Here is a 20,002-nt window from a genome sequence, read left to right as displayed (position 1 = left end):
TTTATGGCATTTGACTTTGCACCGAAAGCTAGCCATGCTGAATCACAGAAGAAACAATGTTAACAAACTTGGAAGAAAAATACAATTTAAAACAACAGTTCCCAGGAAAGTGGGTGTTAAAAAGCCTGTTCCACAGAATTATAGAATCAAAGCGATGAAAATAACCTGGAGAGTATCCAGTCCAGTCTTGACAAGAATTAGTATTATAAACTGATACCTTGGGTTACAAACACTTTGGTTACAAACTCCGCTAACCCGGAAGTAGTACCTCGGGTTGAGAACTTTGGCCCAGTATGAGAACAGAAATCGTGCGGTGGCGGCGCAGCGGCAGCGGGAGGCCCCATTAGTGAAAGTGCGTCTCAGGTTAAGAATGGTTTCGGGTTAAGAACGGACCTCTGGAACGAATTAAGTTCGTAACCCAAGGTACATAAGAAAGGTGGGATATAACTATGAGAAATCTACAACAACAACTCCTTTCATCCATGTTGCCTGCAGTCCAAGATTCAAGACAGAACTTTTCAAAGGACTCAAGGCATGTCACACAACAGCTGAACAAAAATCCTTCCTCACTTCGCTACCTCTTTAGGTGAACATTTTTTAATATAAAAAATGGGGGGGGGGGAGAGAGCAAATTTGTAAAGGTTTTGTAGAAGGCAAGCTTACCACTGACTGTAATGCAGCACCCGATTATTCTTTCTTTTTTCTTAATACTAAGAATGACTTCAATGAGTTTCTCTTGGTGACTACCTGTTAAGCAGCACCAGCTGCTATTGCGTGTTGAGTTCCACAGTTCCACCCCCCAAATAATTACACACTTCACACTTAATTTTTGTTTAAGGTTTCTGGCATAATTTTTGGCCACAACTTTATTCAAAATACAAAAAATTGTGAGTGGTTGCTTAGGCATTGGTTATGACTATCTGTCCTGGCCCTCAAGGACAGAGCTGGCCCTTCCGGACTCCACCGGAAGCCAGCGTGGGAAACACGTATTGGATGAGAAGGGAGACCGGGAAACAAGTCCTCACTTCTCACCCACATGTTCCGGTGGGGCTTGCACGGCCCAAGTCCGGCTCCACGGACAAGGACGAAAGAATGGCAAGCCCCTGGATTCCTTTAACGGAATTCCCATTCCGCATCATTTGGAGGGGTAGGCACTTACCCCTCCAAGCACCAATTAACCAATGCCTAACCGCCAACCTTACAAGTTGTGACGATTTGCTACGTAGTAGGCAAAAACCAAATGGCACCAGCCAATCAGCCAGATGGCAAAATTCCTACTAGGCCCCCGCACCAAGGCGGACGACCCCATGACAGGCAATAGCAAGGTCAAAAGAGCAAAACAAAAAACCACCCTATAAAAGGGAGGGAGGGCGGGTGATCCGATGCAAAATGGCCAAGAGGACGTCCCTACGTCTGGCCCTTCTATTTAATAGCTTCTGACTCCTCCTCCAAATTGGTAACAATCAATATTCCCCAGCAACCCAATTAACCCTAAAGGCCATGGTTGCAGATTAATTTGCCTAGTCATGGCAGGGTGGCCTGTTCCCCAACCGCAACACGTGCTCTCTGTTAAGGAGAACACGCTTTGCGTGTTGAGTTCCACAGTTCCACCCCCCAAATAATTACACACTTCACACTTAATTTTTGTTTAAGGTTTCTGGCATAATTTTTGGCCACAACTTTATTCAAAATACAAAAAATTGTGAGTGGTTGCTTAGGCATTGGTTATGACTATCTGTCCTGGCCCTCAAGGACAGAGCTGGCCCTTCCGGACTCCACCGGAAGCCAGCGTGGGAAACACGTATTGGATGAGAAGGGAGACCGGGAAACAAGTCCTCACTTCTCACCCACATGTTCCGGTGGGGCTTGCACGGCCCAAGTCCGGCTCCACGGACAAGGACGAAAGAATGGCAAGCCCCTGGATTCCTTTAACGGAATTCCCTTTCCGCATCATTTGGAGGGGTAGGCACTTACCCCTCCAAGCACCAATTAACCAATGCCTAACCGCCATGGAGCCTCCAGCTCACCGCCAAACCACTCACAGCCCCAGCCAAGACCTCAGCTTGGCAACCACCGCACCTAACCAAGCCTCATTCCCTGAAGCCGAAAGGTGCACACCATCATCTCGGAAAAAGGATGGCATCTTAAAAAGAATCGCGGGGTGAGAAATAACCTCTCCACCCAGCTCCTCAATCCTGCGCTTTGCAGCAAAATTGATGCGTTTCCTGGCCCTTTCAATTGCGACTGGGCAACGACTGCCCCTCCACACGCATCTTTGCAAAAGCTGAGACCAAAATAACTTAGTTGAAGGCACCATTGCCCGCAATGTCCCCAGGTCCGTCCAAATTGCAGCACGCAGGGAAAAACAGTCCATAGCAACCAGGTCATTCTCTCCCAGCTGTATTACAATAGCCGATGGCGGCCCCTCGCGAAGCAACTGGCTCCGGATCCGCGGCAGGAGCTCCGACCATCGCATACCTCGTCTGGAAAGCCAGGACAGCTGAACATGCGGAGGAAGGCCAAGACCTGGACCCACACCAACCTGACGTGCTGCGACACCGGCCCAATGGACGATGCTGTGCCCCACCATCCACACTCGGACAGGCGCCGGACCTGGCAACATAACAAAAGAGAATAAACCACATTAGCGAACATAGCCTCTGAAAGCATTCGATTTCCAACGGCCCAAATCCTTTATCCTGGCAGCTGACAATCCCCAATGAGCTGCCATCGTGGCAGCCCCAATTCTAAATGAATGAGGGGCAAAATCCCTTGCTGCGCCACCACAAGCCAGAATTGCTTTACGCATCACTTTAGTGAATTGCTGTCTTGACAGTGGCAACCCATCCTCATGCCTGAGCAGAGGCCCATCCCCTCGGATGCGCACCTCCAGGTACTTGCTCACATCTTTTACAGGGCAAGGGCCTGCAACCCCCGTAGCAGGGAGACGAATCAGAGCACCCTTACCTCTCTGATCAGTCTTAGAATGCCGAACTGTGATCCTCAATTCGGTAGGGGATAACTGCACGTCTTGGAGGAAAAGACCCCAAGAACGACCATCCCTATGATCTTCCACGACCATTTCACCCACTCTTAAAGCACCAAAAAAGGCGATGGAGAAGGCAGCCGAGAATAGGCGAGCCTCATACTTTGACCAGCACACCACCCGCAGCTTTTTCCGCATATTGCTCAGCATGTCAAAAGATATGGGGTGCCTTTTTACTGGGCGGGGAGGACATAGCCTACCCCAACCTTCAAGGGCCTTGCGAACAATGTACTTAGCACAAGGATCCGTATCAAAAAATATTTTACAGAAGAATGCAATGGCAGCTGCCTGCATCTTAATTGTCTTAGCTGCCCGCCCCAAATGAAATAAGTGTGCCAGATATCTTAACACTTGCGAAGAAGTGGGTGGGGCCCCCCGCATTACGCTGGCAGACTGGCGCATGAATGTTAAAAAATCATCCCAAACTTTTGTATAGGAACGCAAGGTGGAGGGGGAAACCGATGCCGCTACTCCCTGCAAAACTAATTGTTGCCAAGGTTCCAGAGATGATCCGGGAAATATTCCGGAAGTATCCGTGCCTCTGGAACCAGAAGTCTGAACCGCTCCATCTGAAAACGGGACAGAGCATCAGCGATTTCGTTAGAGACCCCCGGAATAAAACGTGCAGAAAAAACTATATTACAACGCAAACAATGCAGTACGAAATTACGCAAAAGGGCCGACACCCGCGGGGAACGGGACGACAGCTTGGCCAGCACCGTCACCACCGCCTGATTGTCAGACCAGAAGCAGACACGGCGGTTCCTGAACTCCTCGACCCACAAATGCACTGCCACTGCAATGGGAAAAAACTCGAGAAAAGTTAGGTCCCGCGTAATCTCACCTCCCCTCCACTCAGACGGCCAACATTTAGCACACCATCGTCCCTTCCAATAAAGACCAAAGCCCAGGGAACCTGCAGCATCAGAATGAACCTGGAAGTCATTATGCAAATTCAACGTATCTTGCCATAATGACACTCCGTTGAATTCCTCTAGGAATTCCAACCACATGGAAAGATCGGCCCTCACTTCACTAGAAAGGCGCACCCTATGATGTGGAGCCTTCAAGCCTGAAGTGAGTCGAGCTAAGCGAGAACAGAAAGGGCGCCCAGGGGCCACTACTCTGCAAGCGAAATTCAGGTGTCCTAACAGCGACTGGAGTTGCTTAAGAGACACTTTCTTCGAAGGGAGCAATTCCTCTATAATCTTTTTCAAAGCCACCAGCTTGTCAACCGGCAAGCTAGAGGTTTGAGCAACCGTATCCAGCAGGATACCCAGGTAAGTAAGCCGGGTGGAAGGACCCTCGGTCTTATCAGCAGCAAGCGGAACCCCGAGTTCCTGCGTGATATCAGCAAACGCCTGCAGTAGCAACAAGCAGTCGCCTGTACCATCAGCCCCGGCCACTAAAAAATCATCCAAATAATGAGTGACTCCGCCCCTTCCTGTCTTATACTTAAGAGCCCATTCCAAAAAAGTGCTAAAAGATTCAAAAGCGGCACATGCAATTGAACATCCCATAGGCATAGCTTTGTCGAAATAATAGCTGCCCTCATACTTAAAACCCAGCAACCAAAAATCCTTTGGGTGAATTGGCAAAAGGCGAAAAGCCGATTCGATGTCACACTTTGCCAGTAAAGCAGCATGTCCGAATTTCCGAATCATCTTGATCGCCTGATCAAGAGAAGCGTACCTTACAGAACACAGCTCCGGAGGAATAACATCATTGACTGACGTACCCTTGGGGTGTGACAAATTATGGATTAACCGAAATTCACCAGGGGCCTTTTTTGGCACAATACCCAATGGGGATATATGCAAATTATGAAAGGGGGGGTTGCTAAAAGGACCGGCCATGCGCTGCAAGGTCACCTCCTTTTCTATCTTCTTGCGAGCAACCTGAGGTAGCTCGCGAACTGATTTCTGGTTAATAGGATTCCGTGCCACGGGAGACATGGCTACTGGAATCCGAAAACCAAACGAAAACCCATCACTCAAATAACGCGCAGCCTTCCTATTGGGATAAAATTGCAGCCAGCTTTGCAGGACTGGCAGCCGAACGGGCGTACAAGCCAGGGAAGTTAACACATTATTTTCCTGTCCCCGGGGTTGAAGCGGAGGGGGTTGCTTTGGGGGTCTGCTGAGAACCCCCTTTCCCTCCGCGAAAGGGCCGCCTGCCAGAATAACAAGAAGAAGCAGGGTGCAAACCGTTGCACCTATCACACATGTGAGCAAATTTGCACCCCTGGCGCTGGCAAGAACCCTTATTAAAATCCCAGCATGTTAGGCGACGTGCGGTTTTAAAGGTCCCTGGCCTCATTTTCTGCTGTTCTGGCACCTTTTTATCAATGAGCGGAGCCACATAAGTGGTCCACACATCAAGATCTTTACGATCCCATCGGGCCGAGGGAATCTTAGCCGCCCTACGCCTGAAATTCTCATCATATTTGATCGCAGCTTTTTCACCCGCTTTGGTGAAAGCAGAGCGAACAATAGATAAGTAAACTAGCAAATGAAGAGATCTCCGCGGATACGCCGCCATGACCACTCCAGCAAAGACTTGGAAACAATCGAGCCAACGCTCGAAAGTCTTGTCTGCACTGGGCACGCCAGTGCGCCTCCTTGAAGAGCTCACCCTCTCCTGGTCCTCCGAAGGAGGGGCCAGCTTAAAAATCTCAACGTAACGGCCATTCAAAATCCTAGCTCGCAACTTAGTTGACAGATGTGAACCTGGGATGATGTCCCTGGCGGAATTGGTAGAGACCTTAACGTCGGGGACCAAAACGCCATCCTTACATTCCTGTACTGCCCCATACCTAGCCCGATGCGTGTTAGCCCGACGTTGCCAAGCCCACCTAGGGAGCCCTGAGGCCGCTTCGCCAAAGCCCCAGTAAAGCTCGATAGAACTATCCGCCTCACCGTCAGAACTAGAGGAAGACGTACCGGTATAAGAGGACGACGAGTCGTCCCTCCTCCGTTTTGCGTGCCTCCGTGAAGATCTCTTGCGGCGACGATTTCCACCTGATGACCTCCTGGATGGCACTGGCAAGCTATCTTCAATAGAGGACCCGGAGTCAGGGTCCTGGCGTGAAGTACTTGGGGCTGCATGGGAAGAAGACGAATCGCCTCTCCTCTGCTTGGCACGCTTCAGTGAAGACCGACTGGAACGACGTTTACCGCCCGAGGACTCCCTGGCAGGAACTGGTCGACTGCCTTCGATGGAAGACTCAGAATCAGGGCTCAGCTGTGATGTACCTGGAGCTGAATGAGGAGAAACAAGAAGTGAGGTACCGGAACCCGAAGCCACCTCATCCGAAGGCTGAGTGAGCACAGCACGGCGGGTGGAAGCTGCCACAGGGGTTTTTCCCCTTGTAGCCCTCCCAGAGGCACGGTGTGGCCTCCGGGAACGGCCGCGAGCAGCAGGTAAGCAATGGGGCTGGGTTAACTGGGAATCCACTCCCACGCCCCCAGCTGATAACCCTTCTCTTCCATTCTCGCTAGAAGCAGACGAAGCCGGTGATGATGACCCCACTGGATGCGGCAGCCTGGCAGACGTGGAAGGCCGACTGGAGCATTGTTGAAGAAAACCATCCATATCCGCTGCAAAGCGAGATAAGGCTTCCGGATCACCGGCCATGGATGCCACCAAGGATTGTACCCGCCCCACTGGCTGCCTTGGAGCAGATGTGCGAAGCGCCTGTGATGGGCCTCTGATCGGCCGTTTTGTAGATGTGGCAAGGCGGGCTGAAGCTTCCTTTGGTGTTGAAACTTTCTTTGGAGCCATACCTACTTTTTGCTTAAGACAAGGAAAGTCGAAAGAAAATAAATCAATAGATAAATAAATCAATAAATAAAATTAACCTTCTGTTAATAATCAATAATAGCTATCCCTAATGAATGGATTAACAGCCGCAGGCCAGTGCTTTTGAAACAAGAGTAATTAGTAATGCACGCTAAGTCATACACCAAATAAATAAAATACAACCAAGAGGCAAAGAAAAAACCTAAAGGAGTAAAAGCAATTCAATTAAAGAAAGCTACTTAAATTATTACCAATAAATGAGGATTGATGCAATATTCAGGCCAACCAGCAGGTGGCGCTAAATAAACCCAGCTAGTTAAAGCAGGGAAGCTGCACTACCAGCTGAGCCACTAGGGGAGCTCACGAGCAGCAATCCTGCAATAGGTCCCAGCGGCCACTAGAGGGCCGACAGGCAATAGGAAGAAAGAGCACCCAGACGCTCCGCGAACAAAATGGAGGGCCCCGGTGAGTCAGCGTGACCGTCCCAGCCCGACCAGGCTACACCGAGGCCTGAAAGGCCTGCACGGACCACCCGCGCACCACCGCGACTCCCGCTGCTCCTCCGCTTCGCCACACACTCCAGGAAGCCAGGAAAGCAAGCGCCAGCCGCGCCACCACTGATCCGCCTTATTTTTCCTCCCCAGCCGATCCGGGACGTCGGGAACTCAGGCGGCAGCGGCGACGGAGCCAGGAGCCGGAGAACAAGTCCCCCGCCGACAGGAATGCCCCAGGTAAAAAAGGAGCCCCCCGCTGGGCGCCCGCTGCTCCCTTAGTACGCTGTTCGGGGCAGGGGGGGATCGGGGCGGGAGGGGAAGGGAAGCTCAGCCGCGCTCAGGGACTGCGGGGCCCCGGAGGACGGCCAGGTAAAACGCAGGCTTAGGAGCCTGCAATCGGAAAGCGGTTGATAGGCAGACCCTCCCCACCCAGGAAAATTACGGGGCTCCTGCCCTAAGGAGCGGGAACGCAAAGCCTCCCCCGGCTGGGGGGGGGGTCCCCACCCGCAGCCTATCTACTAAATAGGGGTCTTAAATAAAATTAAAACAGGGGGTAAGAATGAAGGAGGAACGATGGAAAAAGAATCAGGGGAGAAGGGAATAAAGGGAGGATGAGGAAGAAACCAGGGGGCAAATAATAATTAGTTAATAAGGCCTAATACAACCGTCTCAGTCGCACGCAGCTCCTTGATCCGATGCAAAATGGCCAAGAGGACGTCCCTACGTCTGGCCCTTCTATTTAATAGCTTCTGACTCCTCCTCCAAATTGGTAACAATCAATATTCCCCAGCAACCCAATTAACCCTAAAGGCCATGGTTGCAGATTAATTTGCCTAGTCATGGCAGGGTGGCCTGTTCCCCAACCGCAACACGTGCTCTCTGTTAAGGAGAACACGCTTTTCCACCTCCCTGAGAACATTCTGTATCAAGGCAGTTTCGGTCTCCACCCCGGACTAGAAACCAGACTGGAATGGGATTCAAATAATGAGCTTATCTACACTCATTTATGAATGATTAGGAACTGAGTGTTTATGATTTATAGGTGGTATTGTACATATGATTTTTGGAGGGTATACTATAAAATTTTATTTTAAAAGGAATCTGAGCTTGCAAATGCATAGCATAAATGTTGCCCAAACACCTGTGTTTTTAGGGAGCTTGTGTTCACAATGTCTATTTTCTATCTCCACTGCTGAGAGGCAGGATGCCTCTGAATACCAGTGGCTGGGAAGCAGGCCACCATGCTTCAGGTGGGAGCAGGTACCATGCTCAGGTCCGGACTGTGGGCTTCCTATGGGCATCTGGTTGGCCTTTGTGAGAGCAAGAAGCTGGACTAGATGGGCTCTTGACTGATCCAGCAGCTTTCTTCATATGCTTTAATGTCAGAATCAGTGGCGTATGACAGAGTATTGGTGAAAAGGTATGCAGGTATTTCACATTTCAACATTTTGTGAACTTAGTGGGATTAGATAATGTGCTAGAGTGATTGGGGGAGAGGCCTGGGAATAATCTAAAAGAGTACTTCAGCAGGCTTAAGTCTCAAGCTGCCTTGTTAATAAAAAAAAGTTCCTCAAGCATGGATAAAATTGCTGAGGCACAGCAAGGTGTATTGGAAAGTTTCTTCACTCTGCAGCAATGCAGTTATTAAAAAAGAAGTCACAGCTAGTATTGGGAAAGGCTAGGTGAATGAAGGATAGTCATGGTTAATGTTACCAAAGATGAATAGCAGAGTCATATCTTCCTCCCTGCCCCCCAGGACATACAATTTTTTTTGAAATGAACCCTTCCAAAAAGAGATGAAGTGTGTCTAAACAAAATGATACCACCTGTGCAATCTATATTACCTGCAGCATTTGTAAGCCATATGCATGGTGTCTTCATACTGTCAAGTTGGACACTCTGAGAGCTTGTAACTATTCATTTTATATCTATGAAGGAAAGTGGCCTGTTGTGCCAACACTGACCCAAGTTACTGCAATATCCTACAATCTGAATCTTTTTTTTTTTTTTTAACAGAATGGATTATTGTAGTTCCCCCAAGGAATATGATATCTTTATTTCCTGCTAGTAAAACCCTGCAAGACCATGGCTTTAAACGTTTTCACTAGGACATTGTAAAGAATTCTGTTCACCCAGTGTAGGTAAAGTGATACAATGGATTTGTAAAATGATTGGCACAGAACAGTGGCAGCAATAAAATATTGCATTATAATCTGCATGAGAAAATAATTGCTGTGTGCTGAAGTCTTTGAAAGGACGGACGGATGTGCTCTCAAATGATGGAATGTGGCTGCAGCTGAATGCAGAATATAGGAAAGCTTTTTACCCAGTAAGATATAATATGAGGTAGTCACTTTACCTGCTGTGGCAGAAGCAGAAGCTTATGTCATTTTGATTATTCTGAAGCTTTATCTCCCACCCTTCCAACAGGTTGCTGAAATAGGAAGGGAGGGGGCCAAACAAATCCCAAGTAGATCAGAGAAATGGAGCAATACAGTAATGCCCTTCTTGCCACTGTGATTGTTCCACCCTCCCTATGTTTCCTTCACCACTATGACTCAACAATCGGATATTGTGCCTGTGCTGGGCACAATCCAGCCCATTGTGAAGCTTTGATATGTGCCATTATGTATAGAGTTTTGTGTAAGTCTTTTGTCTGCCTGACTGCTCTGTTTCACAGATGAAGAGTGTTCCATTTGAAATACTACTACTAATAATGATAATAATGATAATAATAATAATAGTACGAAATACAAGGGCCAGAGAGGCCAGTGACGTGAGACTAACAGGGTGAGCATCTAGTCTCCCCATAGTTAATACATGCAGATCAGAGTATCACATTCCTCTTACCAGTGTGGTGTAGTGGTTAAGAATGGTAGACTCGTAATCTGGTGAACCGGGTTTGCGTCTCCGCTCCTCCACATGCAGCTGCTGGGTGACCTTGGGCTAGTCACACTTCTCTGAAGTCTCTCAGCCCCACTCTCCTCACAGAGTGTTTGTTGTGGGGGAGGAAGGGAAAGGAGAATGTGAACCGCTTTGAGACTCCTTCAGGTAGTGATAAAGCGGGATATCAAATCCAAACTCCTCCTCCTCCTCCTCCTCCTCCTCTTCTTCCATGACCACATCTCTTTATCAGTACCCTTGAACCCTTATCACACCTTCATTTTGGCGTGTTATGGAATAGGGGTGAAAGGATTGGATTAGTTACAGTCCATTATTCTTCTGACATTCCAATATCCTTTGGGTTCCTCTTTACTTAAATTCTGGTGGGAACTGCAGATTTTGGATTGTCAGTAACAGACTATAGGTATGTACAGTAATAAAAACTAAAAACTAAAAAATCCCAGGGAAGTAGTATTGCGAGCCTTGTTTTATTTTTCTTTAGCATTCTTGGTTACCTAACCTATTATTATTTCAACAGTTCCGGCACATGCTAAAAAAAAAACAACTTTTATTATTATTAAAGGAAAGTTCCAGCCTTAATTGGTAGAGGTACCTTTCTAATATATATTTTATAAATGTGTGCTGTCTTTAACCAGCAAATAGTAGAGAGCTTATTCAGTATGTCTGCCAGAGCTAAGGTCAGCAGCACAGACAGAGTTGGACAAAGAACACCATTTTCCAGCTTTTTTGTTAGTCTTGGCTTGAAAAGACCACACATTTCCTTCCCCGCCGAACAGTTTAGCCTTTGTTCGGTACAATTAATATGCTAGGCTGAGAGCAAAAAATGTGTGAACCTTAAGAACGCCGTATGATTGTCAGGTAATTAACAAACTGGAGCAGCTATGCTTTAAGAACCACAGATAGGACTGGCTGTGGACACAGCTTTAGTTAATCTTAGTCCTTTGTATTTTTTCTTCATCTACCAAGTGTATTGTGGCTATGAGAAGCAACTGTGCTTTTTTCACATGTCAGCTGTCTGAATCCCAATACATCCAGTTAGCTTAGTGCAGACCATGTTGGCTTGACTGTAGAAAAATTAATTAACTAAACTGCTTTCAGGCTTCTCAATAAGTTATGAAAACTATTTTTTATATATAAAAAAAACTTGCTCAAGAGACAATTGTAAGGCTTGTTAATTATTTCCTAGTATCTATTGTCTTGGCACTGAAATCAAATAAAAGCTGTGGATTTTTGTTTTTAATCATTGACTATATTGCCCACACTATACTTCAAACATTTAATTTAAAAGTGTGGCATCCTGCAATGTGTGATCAAATCTCACTTCCATGTTTACTTGCAACATACAGCCTCCTTTATTAAGATAACAGTTCTTAATACTCAGGCATGCTTTCAGCTATTGATCCACAACATTCTGACTTGGAAACACTTAGAATTAAGATTTCAGCAACCTTCTGTGGTGCTCAGTTGGCTTAAATTCAAGAATGCAACATGTAAGTCCATCAGCTTGCTACCATTTCAGTGACTGGGGGAACATATATGTCATTAGAGGTTAAATTGGAAAAGTGATTGGAAAAGTTGTCGTAAAGTTATAAAGGAGGCTGGGAAGACAGAATTTATTGGTGCCATCATGCTGCAGATATTTATTATAATGATCATTGTGGGGGAGGAAGGGAAAGGAGATTGTTAGCCGCTTTGAGACTCCTGAAGGGGAGTGAAAGGCGGGATATCAAATCCAAACTCTTCTTCTTACTCACTGTTGCAAAATAAACTTGTATAACTTGCTCTACCTATGGAAGAACATGTTCTGTCTTGATTGCTTATCAGCTGCTTTCACTTGGTTTTCTGGAATATTTTAACAGGCTAGCCAAAGTATATGTGTAATGGTCACAATTCAGAAAACTGTTTAACTAGCTGTGGTGCTGATGCTTTTTTCTAATGGCCCAATATCTGTATTGTACAAAACAGATATCCCGATAAGTTAAGTTTCTGTAGGAGCCCTGCAAAGCACAGTGATCAATTGGGTATACAAGGAGTGAGATTATCTTTCAGGTATCCTGGTCCCAAGCTGTACACCTTGAACTTAGCTTGGTTGCTAATGGGCCACCAGTGCATGTTTTTTCAGCAGCTGAGTAACATGGTGGAAATACCCTGGTGGTCTTCAACTAGTGGGTCAAGTCAGGAGTGAGTACTAAGTTGCAGTCTGATCTAAGATGGGTCACACCGGCAGGTAGACTACCAGCCTAGACCATATTGAATGGCAAAAAGACTTCTGAAATGTGAAAGCTTAAACTCCTGTTTAAGGAAATATATCCCATGGAAAACATTTGAGCACATCTAGGAGGTAAGAAAGTAGCCCATCTAGGAGAAGGAAAACTCTGATCCTAAACCTCCACTGTATTACAATATCTTCAGAAGAAAAGACTGAGGAGTAAATCCTACACAAATCCAGAGTGGAGGGTCTAAGACAGTTGGATTGCGCCTTGTATGCCTACTTCCAGCAACTCCTGCAGCCAAGCTGATGCCAAATGGATTGCTCTGCTTTCCATTGGAAATTAGCAAGGCCAGGAGGAGGGTCCTGTTGTCTGGGCAGCCCAGGACCTCCATACACACTGTCCCGGCTTGAACCCCAGGGTGGTCATTTTGGCATTGCTAACACAGTGGTTTGACTTCACCCCCAGAGGCACACTCCATTGTCTCTCGAAACAGACAAGATTCCAACAACATTTCCAGGCTTCTAATGTTTCATTTTAATGTAGTCTTGTGGCATGGACTGAAAGAATGGTATTGTTTTCCTGTTCCCACAACAAACTACAGTAACTCAGAAAGCTTGGTATAAGAGACTGGGACTGCCATTCTCTACCACCTACCTTGGAGAAGCCCAAGTTAATCAGTTAATCAGATAAATAAGATGAGCGACCCGGCAAGTTGCACAAGAATGGAAAACAATCAGTGCCTAGTTTCTGTTCCTTTGGCCAGGTCACCAAACTAAGTTTAGTTCATGCAATTTTTAATCTCTGAGGGCCATTACCAGGCAGGACACTGCAGAGGAGAGTTCCAACCATATGGTGCTTAGCTTGATGCCATGCATTCATCTCACACATTTCATTACTCCACAGGTGCACCTAAGGAATCTGGTAATACTTGAAATATGTGCATAACACAAACAGTGTGTTACATTTATGTATCAGGATTTTTTTTTATTTGGATTACTTTTTCAACATACAACCTAATGTTAGCTACAAAAGTTGTGAAATGGTAATACTACGAACTGAAAGGGGGGGGGAACCACCCCACCAAGTTTTGATTTCTTCTTTTTCTTTTAAAAAAGTACATTTACAGCTTTTCCCATGACTAAGATAAACCACATTTTGATGGATCGTTTAATAAAACATAGCATACATTTAGAAAAAAAATAAATTATAAAAACATTAAAGAAACTAATACCATCAACAGCATGAAGAACCCTTCATTGTTCATTGTCAAGAGACAGAAATGAAATCTCTAGGCACAGTTTTAGGCATTATAGAGGACACAGAGGCAATAGGTTAGTGTGCACTGTTCTGTACAAAAATACAGTCTGAATAAATTACATTGCTAGCCATAAGATTAAACTTCACTTTATCAGTCAGTTCATTGCATGTTTAATAATATACAGTTTACATGCTAATCCATATATATATATATATCTATATATCTCTCACTTATATTTCAAACACATAGTTCTCTCTATATTTATGTCTTTAAAATTTACATGTTGAGCTTACAAAAGCTGAACGTAGTTGTGCAGGAAATCCAAGAGAGGTCCTAGATAGTTGTCAGCACCGGACAGAATACTTTAAGCTTTAAAAATACAAATATCTAGCCCTGGTTGCAGCTTTGCTATATATAGTTTTATGTGTGTGCACGCGCATCTGCAAGTTAAAACAATATATGTGTAGTGTGGGAATTCATCCTGTTAGTGACATAAAGCCAAATACAACTGAGTGCTAACAATTCAATACAATAATGATAATCATACATTAAAATGTGATCTTTTACACATACAATCAAACACTAAAGTGTCTAATCCTGTAGATAGAAAAGGGTATTTCTGATGTGCATTATAATTCAGTACAGAAATCCTATGCAAGGTAGAACTGTCAATGTTTCAAAGAAGGTGTAAATGAAGCATTAATATCTGCACTGAGGTAACAGGGACAACAGGGTGGGGCAAGATGTAATCTTTTTCATTCCTTAAATTTCCCCCCCTGGATTTCTTATGGTAAAGACTCAAAAACATTGTACTCATGCTATAGTTAATTGTTCTGATTGCTATGTTACAAAAACACAGTAAAATTACTGAGCTGTATCCAATTAAGCCATACTCAGAGTAGACCCACAGAATTTAACACAGCTAAAATAGTTTTGTCAATTAATTTTAAGGGGTCTTCTCTAACTTTGAATGCAATGCTATAGTACTAAAAGAATACTAATAACAATCCTGGGTTCACATCTCAGTGATTCATAACCGATCAACCTTGTCAGTTTGTCACTGTCATCTCCATTTTCTTTCAATGGAAGCTGGAGTATCTGGTCAAGAAGACCAAACTATTTCCCCACCGATCTAAACCATGGGCACAGTGACAAACCTGTATGTAATGTGTGGTAAATCAAATCACACAAACAGCAGGACTCTGTGGCACAAGTTGTCAAAGGAAGTTAAACCTATGGAACAGAGTCAGGTCTTCACTTCAGCTACAAGTTTGCCACTGTTTACAGCTTGAAATAAAATGAAAGCCCCACACTGGCAACTGCTTATAAAAAGATGAACCTGCCTTTTGTACTATCTTCTCTGGCGGCTGGTATCCAAACTCTTAGCCATAAATCTTTCTCAGCACGTCTAATGTTGTTGGACCACAACCCCAATGACCCCTGGCTGAAGCTGATCACATCTGAAGTACCACAACATCCAGAAGGCCACAGGTTTTCCATCCCTGCTGTACATGAACAAACTTATGCCTTTCATCATACAAAGCATTGTCACTGGGCTCTAGTGCATATGGGAGTGTGCACAGAAATAGAAGTATCTTATATTATAGAATGAAAAAAATGGCACAATCATTGAAAATGGTGGCCACCACTGGGCTTACCAATGCCATAAGCTCCAAATTTTATATTATCGCATATATATTTACAACTCTGCAGAGCCAAACAATAGCCTAACATCCCAGTCCAGAATATAATAATATGCCACCATACTTGCTAAACCCTATTCAAAATCCTTTGGCTTATTTAAGCTTCAGTCACCTGTGAATGTACATTCCAATCTCAGTTGCCAAAATCCCTTTATCCTTTGCTACCCGTGCTGCACATTCAGTGATTCTCCTTTTCATTCTAAACACCCTCTATCCTTCTTGGATGAATTAATAGCTACATACAGATATTTATTTATTTTTTGTCTTATTGTACTCCATCAGCTACCTACCACCATAGTTAGCATCTGTTGCAGGATGAAGGGTAAGAGGGAGCTGACCACATTAATAAGTCTGTTCTGCCAGTGTATGTGTAGTGTAGCAGGGGTGGGGAAACCTGTGGCCATTCAGATGTTGCTGGACTCCCAACTCCAGCCAGCGTGGTCAATGGTCAGGAAGGGGGAGAGCTATAGTCCATCAACATCTGGAAGGCTGTGGTTTTTCCAGCCCTGAAGTACAGGATCACCACAGATGCATTCTTGCTCCTGAACGTGCATGTTCTTACTGCTCCCTCTGCCTCATGCACAAACCTATGTTTGCACACAGATCAGAGTACAGTTTATTTTTTATAAAACAATATTGCATTTTTAATAATGGCATGGGTAAACATATTTATCATGGTTTTATGATTTATAAAACACACCTTTAATCTCTCTCTGATTTGCTGTAATTAAAATTACTTCTGAGGTCTTAACATTAAAGAACTATAGTTATATAGTTTTGAGGACTGTGCTCTTAAAGAAAATCCATGCTAGGATATATCTTAATTTCCATTTAACAAAAATAATTGTTTCTAAATATGTATCTTAGAATTGTATACACTGTATAAAAATATTTTCAGAATTGAAAATACCCAATAAGCTGATTGTAAACAAAAATAAATGTTATGTTGTGTAAATCAATTTAAATTTTCTACCCCAGATATTAATCTTGGGTCTTAAATACTTTATATATTTTCTGCAAAATTTAAGTAAGAAATAACTTAAACAAGCTGCGATAAATGCAAATAATTGTCAGCCAATCCATTAAATTTTGAGGAGAAAATAGTGATACTGATAATATACTGTTAAATTATAATTTTCGTAACAGCTAGTCTCCTACAGAAAACATATGTTCACTGGATTACTTTTAAAAATAAAATATAAGTGAAACAGAAATTTGCCACATTAGTATATTTTTCTTCTTCTTCAGGAACTTTTAGTTGCGTCGTAGAAAGCATTATTTATTTTAATGATTTCATTTACCAATGAAACTCTGTAATAACTTCCCTCCATTGGGACCCACCTATCAGTATATGATTTTTGAGCCAATCACTACCATTAGGAAATCAGATATTTTTCTTCTACTCCATATTAATATCATATTAATTTCTCTAGAAGTTTTCAGTTTAAAACAATATTAAAGAAGATATCATTACACTGGCCTTTTTATATACATAACTGTATCATTACCATAGTGCCTCTGCCAAATAGACATCATGGCTGCATTTGGACATCATGATTAACCATTGTTTATCATGATGTGAAAAAGCCAAAGTGAAGCCCTCTTCTCTGGTGTAGCTGTGATATCAGATGAACTGATATTTTGATTAACTGCACTTTAGTGTTATGTCTAACCTAAAATGTGGTTAATTATCACTTTGATTTATTGAAATGAACCAGCTTCATAATCCACAGTTTGCAGGTGGCTTGTTTTGAACGAAACATTATTAGGATTAACTACGTTTTGTTGGGTTTTAACAAGACAACAAACCTCAGTTAATAAAAAGCCATATCAAAAGATTTTAAACCACTTCATGGTGCTGAACCAGAAGAGGAGAGGGCATGGGGGTCCCCCACAAGTCTGAGGGTTGCCTATGCTCATTCCTGTTATAATAAACCATGGGTAGAATTCCATGTAGTGCTAAAGAGATTGTTCCATCAGTGCAAACATTTCTGCTTTCCTGATAGGACAATCTCCCATCACGTACTGTTCTGGGGGTTCTCCCAACTCTCCATAATAGATTTGGAGGAGGGACTGGAGAATGGGGAAAGTCCTGTTGCATTAGCAAGAGTCCTTGCGCTGGTTTCTGCTAACAGAACAGGTAGTTGAATCCAGCTTCATCATCTAAATGAAGCCAACGCCATGTTTTCTAACTTTGCAAGCACTTGGTTCACCCCATCCTAATCTGGCACATCAAGCTTTAAATCAAGCATTTTGAGAATAAATTCATATGGGAAAGGATTCATTAAAATATTTTGAAGACTACTCAATATTCAGAAACAGTTCTTGAAAATCGAGATTCATTTCAAACCTTTACTGTTTCAGCCCGCTGTTAGGAATAGGTTGAGCTGACCTATGTTTTCTCTTGATAGTAATACTAATAAACACCTTCTATAAAAATAGTTGTTCCTCATGGAAACCTTACTGCAGTGTTTGGAAATCAAAAGATGGTCAGGACTAGCACATCTCATGCATGTATTCTCTTCTTTTTATTCTCTCACGGGAGTCAACAGATTCAGTGTCCTTCTCTGCTTATACTTGGTTACAACCGAGACACAAAGTCCAACCACATAATTAGAAGAATGCGCTCCAAGTTTTGACTTCCTGATATACCACAGCTGGCTGGAAAATGTGGATTGCCAAATGTACAAACTTGTGTTGTCAGGAAATAGCAGATTAATATGTACTTTCAACTATGTTCGCTTTTCTCAGCATCCAATCATTTAGAAGTTTGTTTCAGCAAAAGTCCCAGTGCACCAATACAACACAGTGGTGTAACTCAGTGATCAATAGAGAATTTGAATCATGTATAATACAAAGGAGCTTCTACTTAGGCCAGCTACTCCCTTGCAGGTGACAGCAAATGCAGGTGCCATATTTTCATTCCAGCTTGTTTCTCATGACGACTGCTGCCACCTTCGTCCTCGAGTCGTACTGATCTTTGCTTACCAAAGGTAATGTATCAGTAGCTTATAGCATTTGCTAATGTACTGATGAACAGGTGTAATTTTTGCCATTCTTTTAAAGGGGTGTTAAAAAAGTTAATTGCAAGAGTTGTAGCCCAAAGTAAAGGCTGATAAATCAACAGGGCAGACTGCTGGACAATCTACAAAAGTTCTAAAAACACAGAGTTAGAAAAAACAGAACAATCCTTGTGTTATTTCTTCTTCTGCTGCTTTTTAAAGTAGCTCCCTTTAATAGTAGTCTTCATAGTTCTTAGGGTTTAGGCAATACAGTATGGCACCCCCAAATGAAAATATAGTTGCACCCCAAGCTAGTCCATAGCCCCAGTTGAACTCATGGTATATTCTCAAATTGACTGTTTCGATGAACTTGATTGGATACAGGACGAGACTGCACACCTGAAGAACCACTGGGGAAAAAAGAAAAGGGGGGAAAGGTCAAATATGAGGCTTCATCCATTTTCTTAGAATAAATAAAATGCTAAATCACTAATCCTTTGGTGGAGTTTTTGATGTACGCTAGGAGCATACTACATACAGGCAACTCCCCACTTAATGCGCATTTGGCTCATGTGCAACCATGTATATGTGTGTGCAGTGGCGTAGCGTGGGGGGTGCCAGCCGCACCAGGCGCAACATCTGGGGTTAGGGCAAATCCACGGGTTAGGGGGCGCAAATCCACGGGTTAGGGGGCACAAATCCACGGGTTAGGGGGCGCAAATTACTTGCCTTGCCCCGGGTGCTGACAACCCACGCTACGCCACTGTGTGTGTGCCAGGAAATAAATAAATACCAGTAATTCATTTCAAACCCGGAAATGGCTGGAGAGAGTTAGAGAGTCCTTGTGGCTCATGAGGAGACCCTCCCTGGAGCCTGAAGAGGATGTCGGTAAGGGTGGATGAAGCCCTGAAGAGACCGGAGGCGCAGCAGGGTTTTGTTTAGGCTGCTCAGTCTCCCTGCCTAACAGCTGGTGTGTGCAGTAAAACAGCAGCAGCAGCAGTAGTAGCTGCTGCTTTTCCACTCATCCTCCAGCCTTCAGCCAGGCCCAGAGACTCAATTCTGGTTTGCCTGGATTGGAGAGAGAGGGTGTTTAAAGGGGACTCCCCACTTCACATGATTTCACTTGTGCGATCAGGCTTCCAGAACGGAACCCCCACATTAAGTGGAGAGTCGCCTGCATTTAGAAATGCAATCTTGATTTCCTGCCTGGACTGTACCACTTTCAAAGTGCAATCTTGATATGAGAACAGTCTTGGAATGAAACTTTCTTTAAAAAATAAAAAAAACCACTTCTGAGAAATAGAAAGGGTTAGAGCCCTGTCAGTAGCATACCCCTGCTTTATTTAGGGCAGCTGTGTGGTTCTAGTACTTTGAATTGGCTTGGAAATAAATTGGCAGCCGTTACAGTCAGACCAGGGTTGGTGTTATGCGCTCAAACCGCCTTTCCCTTTCCCAGTCACTGAATTCTGCAGCAGCTGAAGTTTCTGAACCATTTTCAGAGGCAGCACCACATATAATGCATTGAAGTAATCTAACCTAGAAGTTCCTGGGGGATAGACAACAGAAGTTAGGCTATCCCTG

At 44.1% G+C, this 20,002-nt stretch overlaps 2 protein-coding genes across 2 annotated transcripts in view; both read right to left on the bottom strand.

Annotated features, from left to right (window-relative positions):
* Positions 1-863: 863 nt before the first annotated feature.
* Positions 864-6,829, bottom strand: LOC144327568 (uncharacterized). The gene is made up of 2 exons (XM_077927795.1): positions 5,989-6,829; positions 864-2,613 (listed from the first exon to the last, which is right to left on the bottom strand). Exons 1-2 carry the CDS (start codon positions 6,827-6,829, stop codon positions 2,039-2,041), a joined length of 1,416 nt encoding a protein of 471 aa, XP_077783921.1. The 3' UTR covers positions 864-2,038.
* Positions 6,830-13,416: 6,587 nt separating this feature from the next.
* Positions 13,417-20,002, bottom strand: part of TMEM47 (transmembrane protein 47) — a 31,590-nt gene continuing 25,004 nt past the window's right edge. Inside the window, exon 3 of the mRNA XM_028727422.2 lies at positions 13,417-18,831. Coding sequence (XP_028583255.1) covers positions 18,653-18,831 — 179 coding nt within the window. The 3' untranslated portion in view covers positions 13,417-18,652. The remainder of the gene's footprint in view (positions 18,832-20,002) is intronic.

This window comes from Podarcis muralis, chromosome 4 (genome assembly GCF_964188315.1).
Source record: "Podarcis muralis chromosome 4, rPodMur119.hap1.1, whole genome shotgun sequence".
Classification (NCBI taxonomy): domain Eukaryota; kingdom Metazoa; phylum Chordata; class Lepidosauria; order Squamata; family Lacertidae; genus Podarcis; species Podarcis muralis.
The sequence above is the reverse complement of the archived record's forward strand: the minus strand, read 5'-3'. Positions and strand labels throughout refer to the sequence as shown.

Bases quoted from the DNA above. Each gene is read 5' to 3' on its own strand.
- LOC144327568 (XM_077927795.1), bottom strand. From the start codon at position 6,829: ATGGCTCCAAAGAAAGTTTCAACACCAAAGGAAGCTTCAGCCCGCCTT. The intron at 2,614-5,988 runs GTACGTCTTCCT...TTATGTTGCCAG, and splicing joins CTCGTCGTCCTCTTATACCG to GTCCGGCGCCTGTCCGAGTG.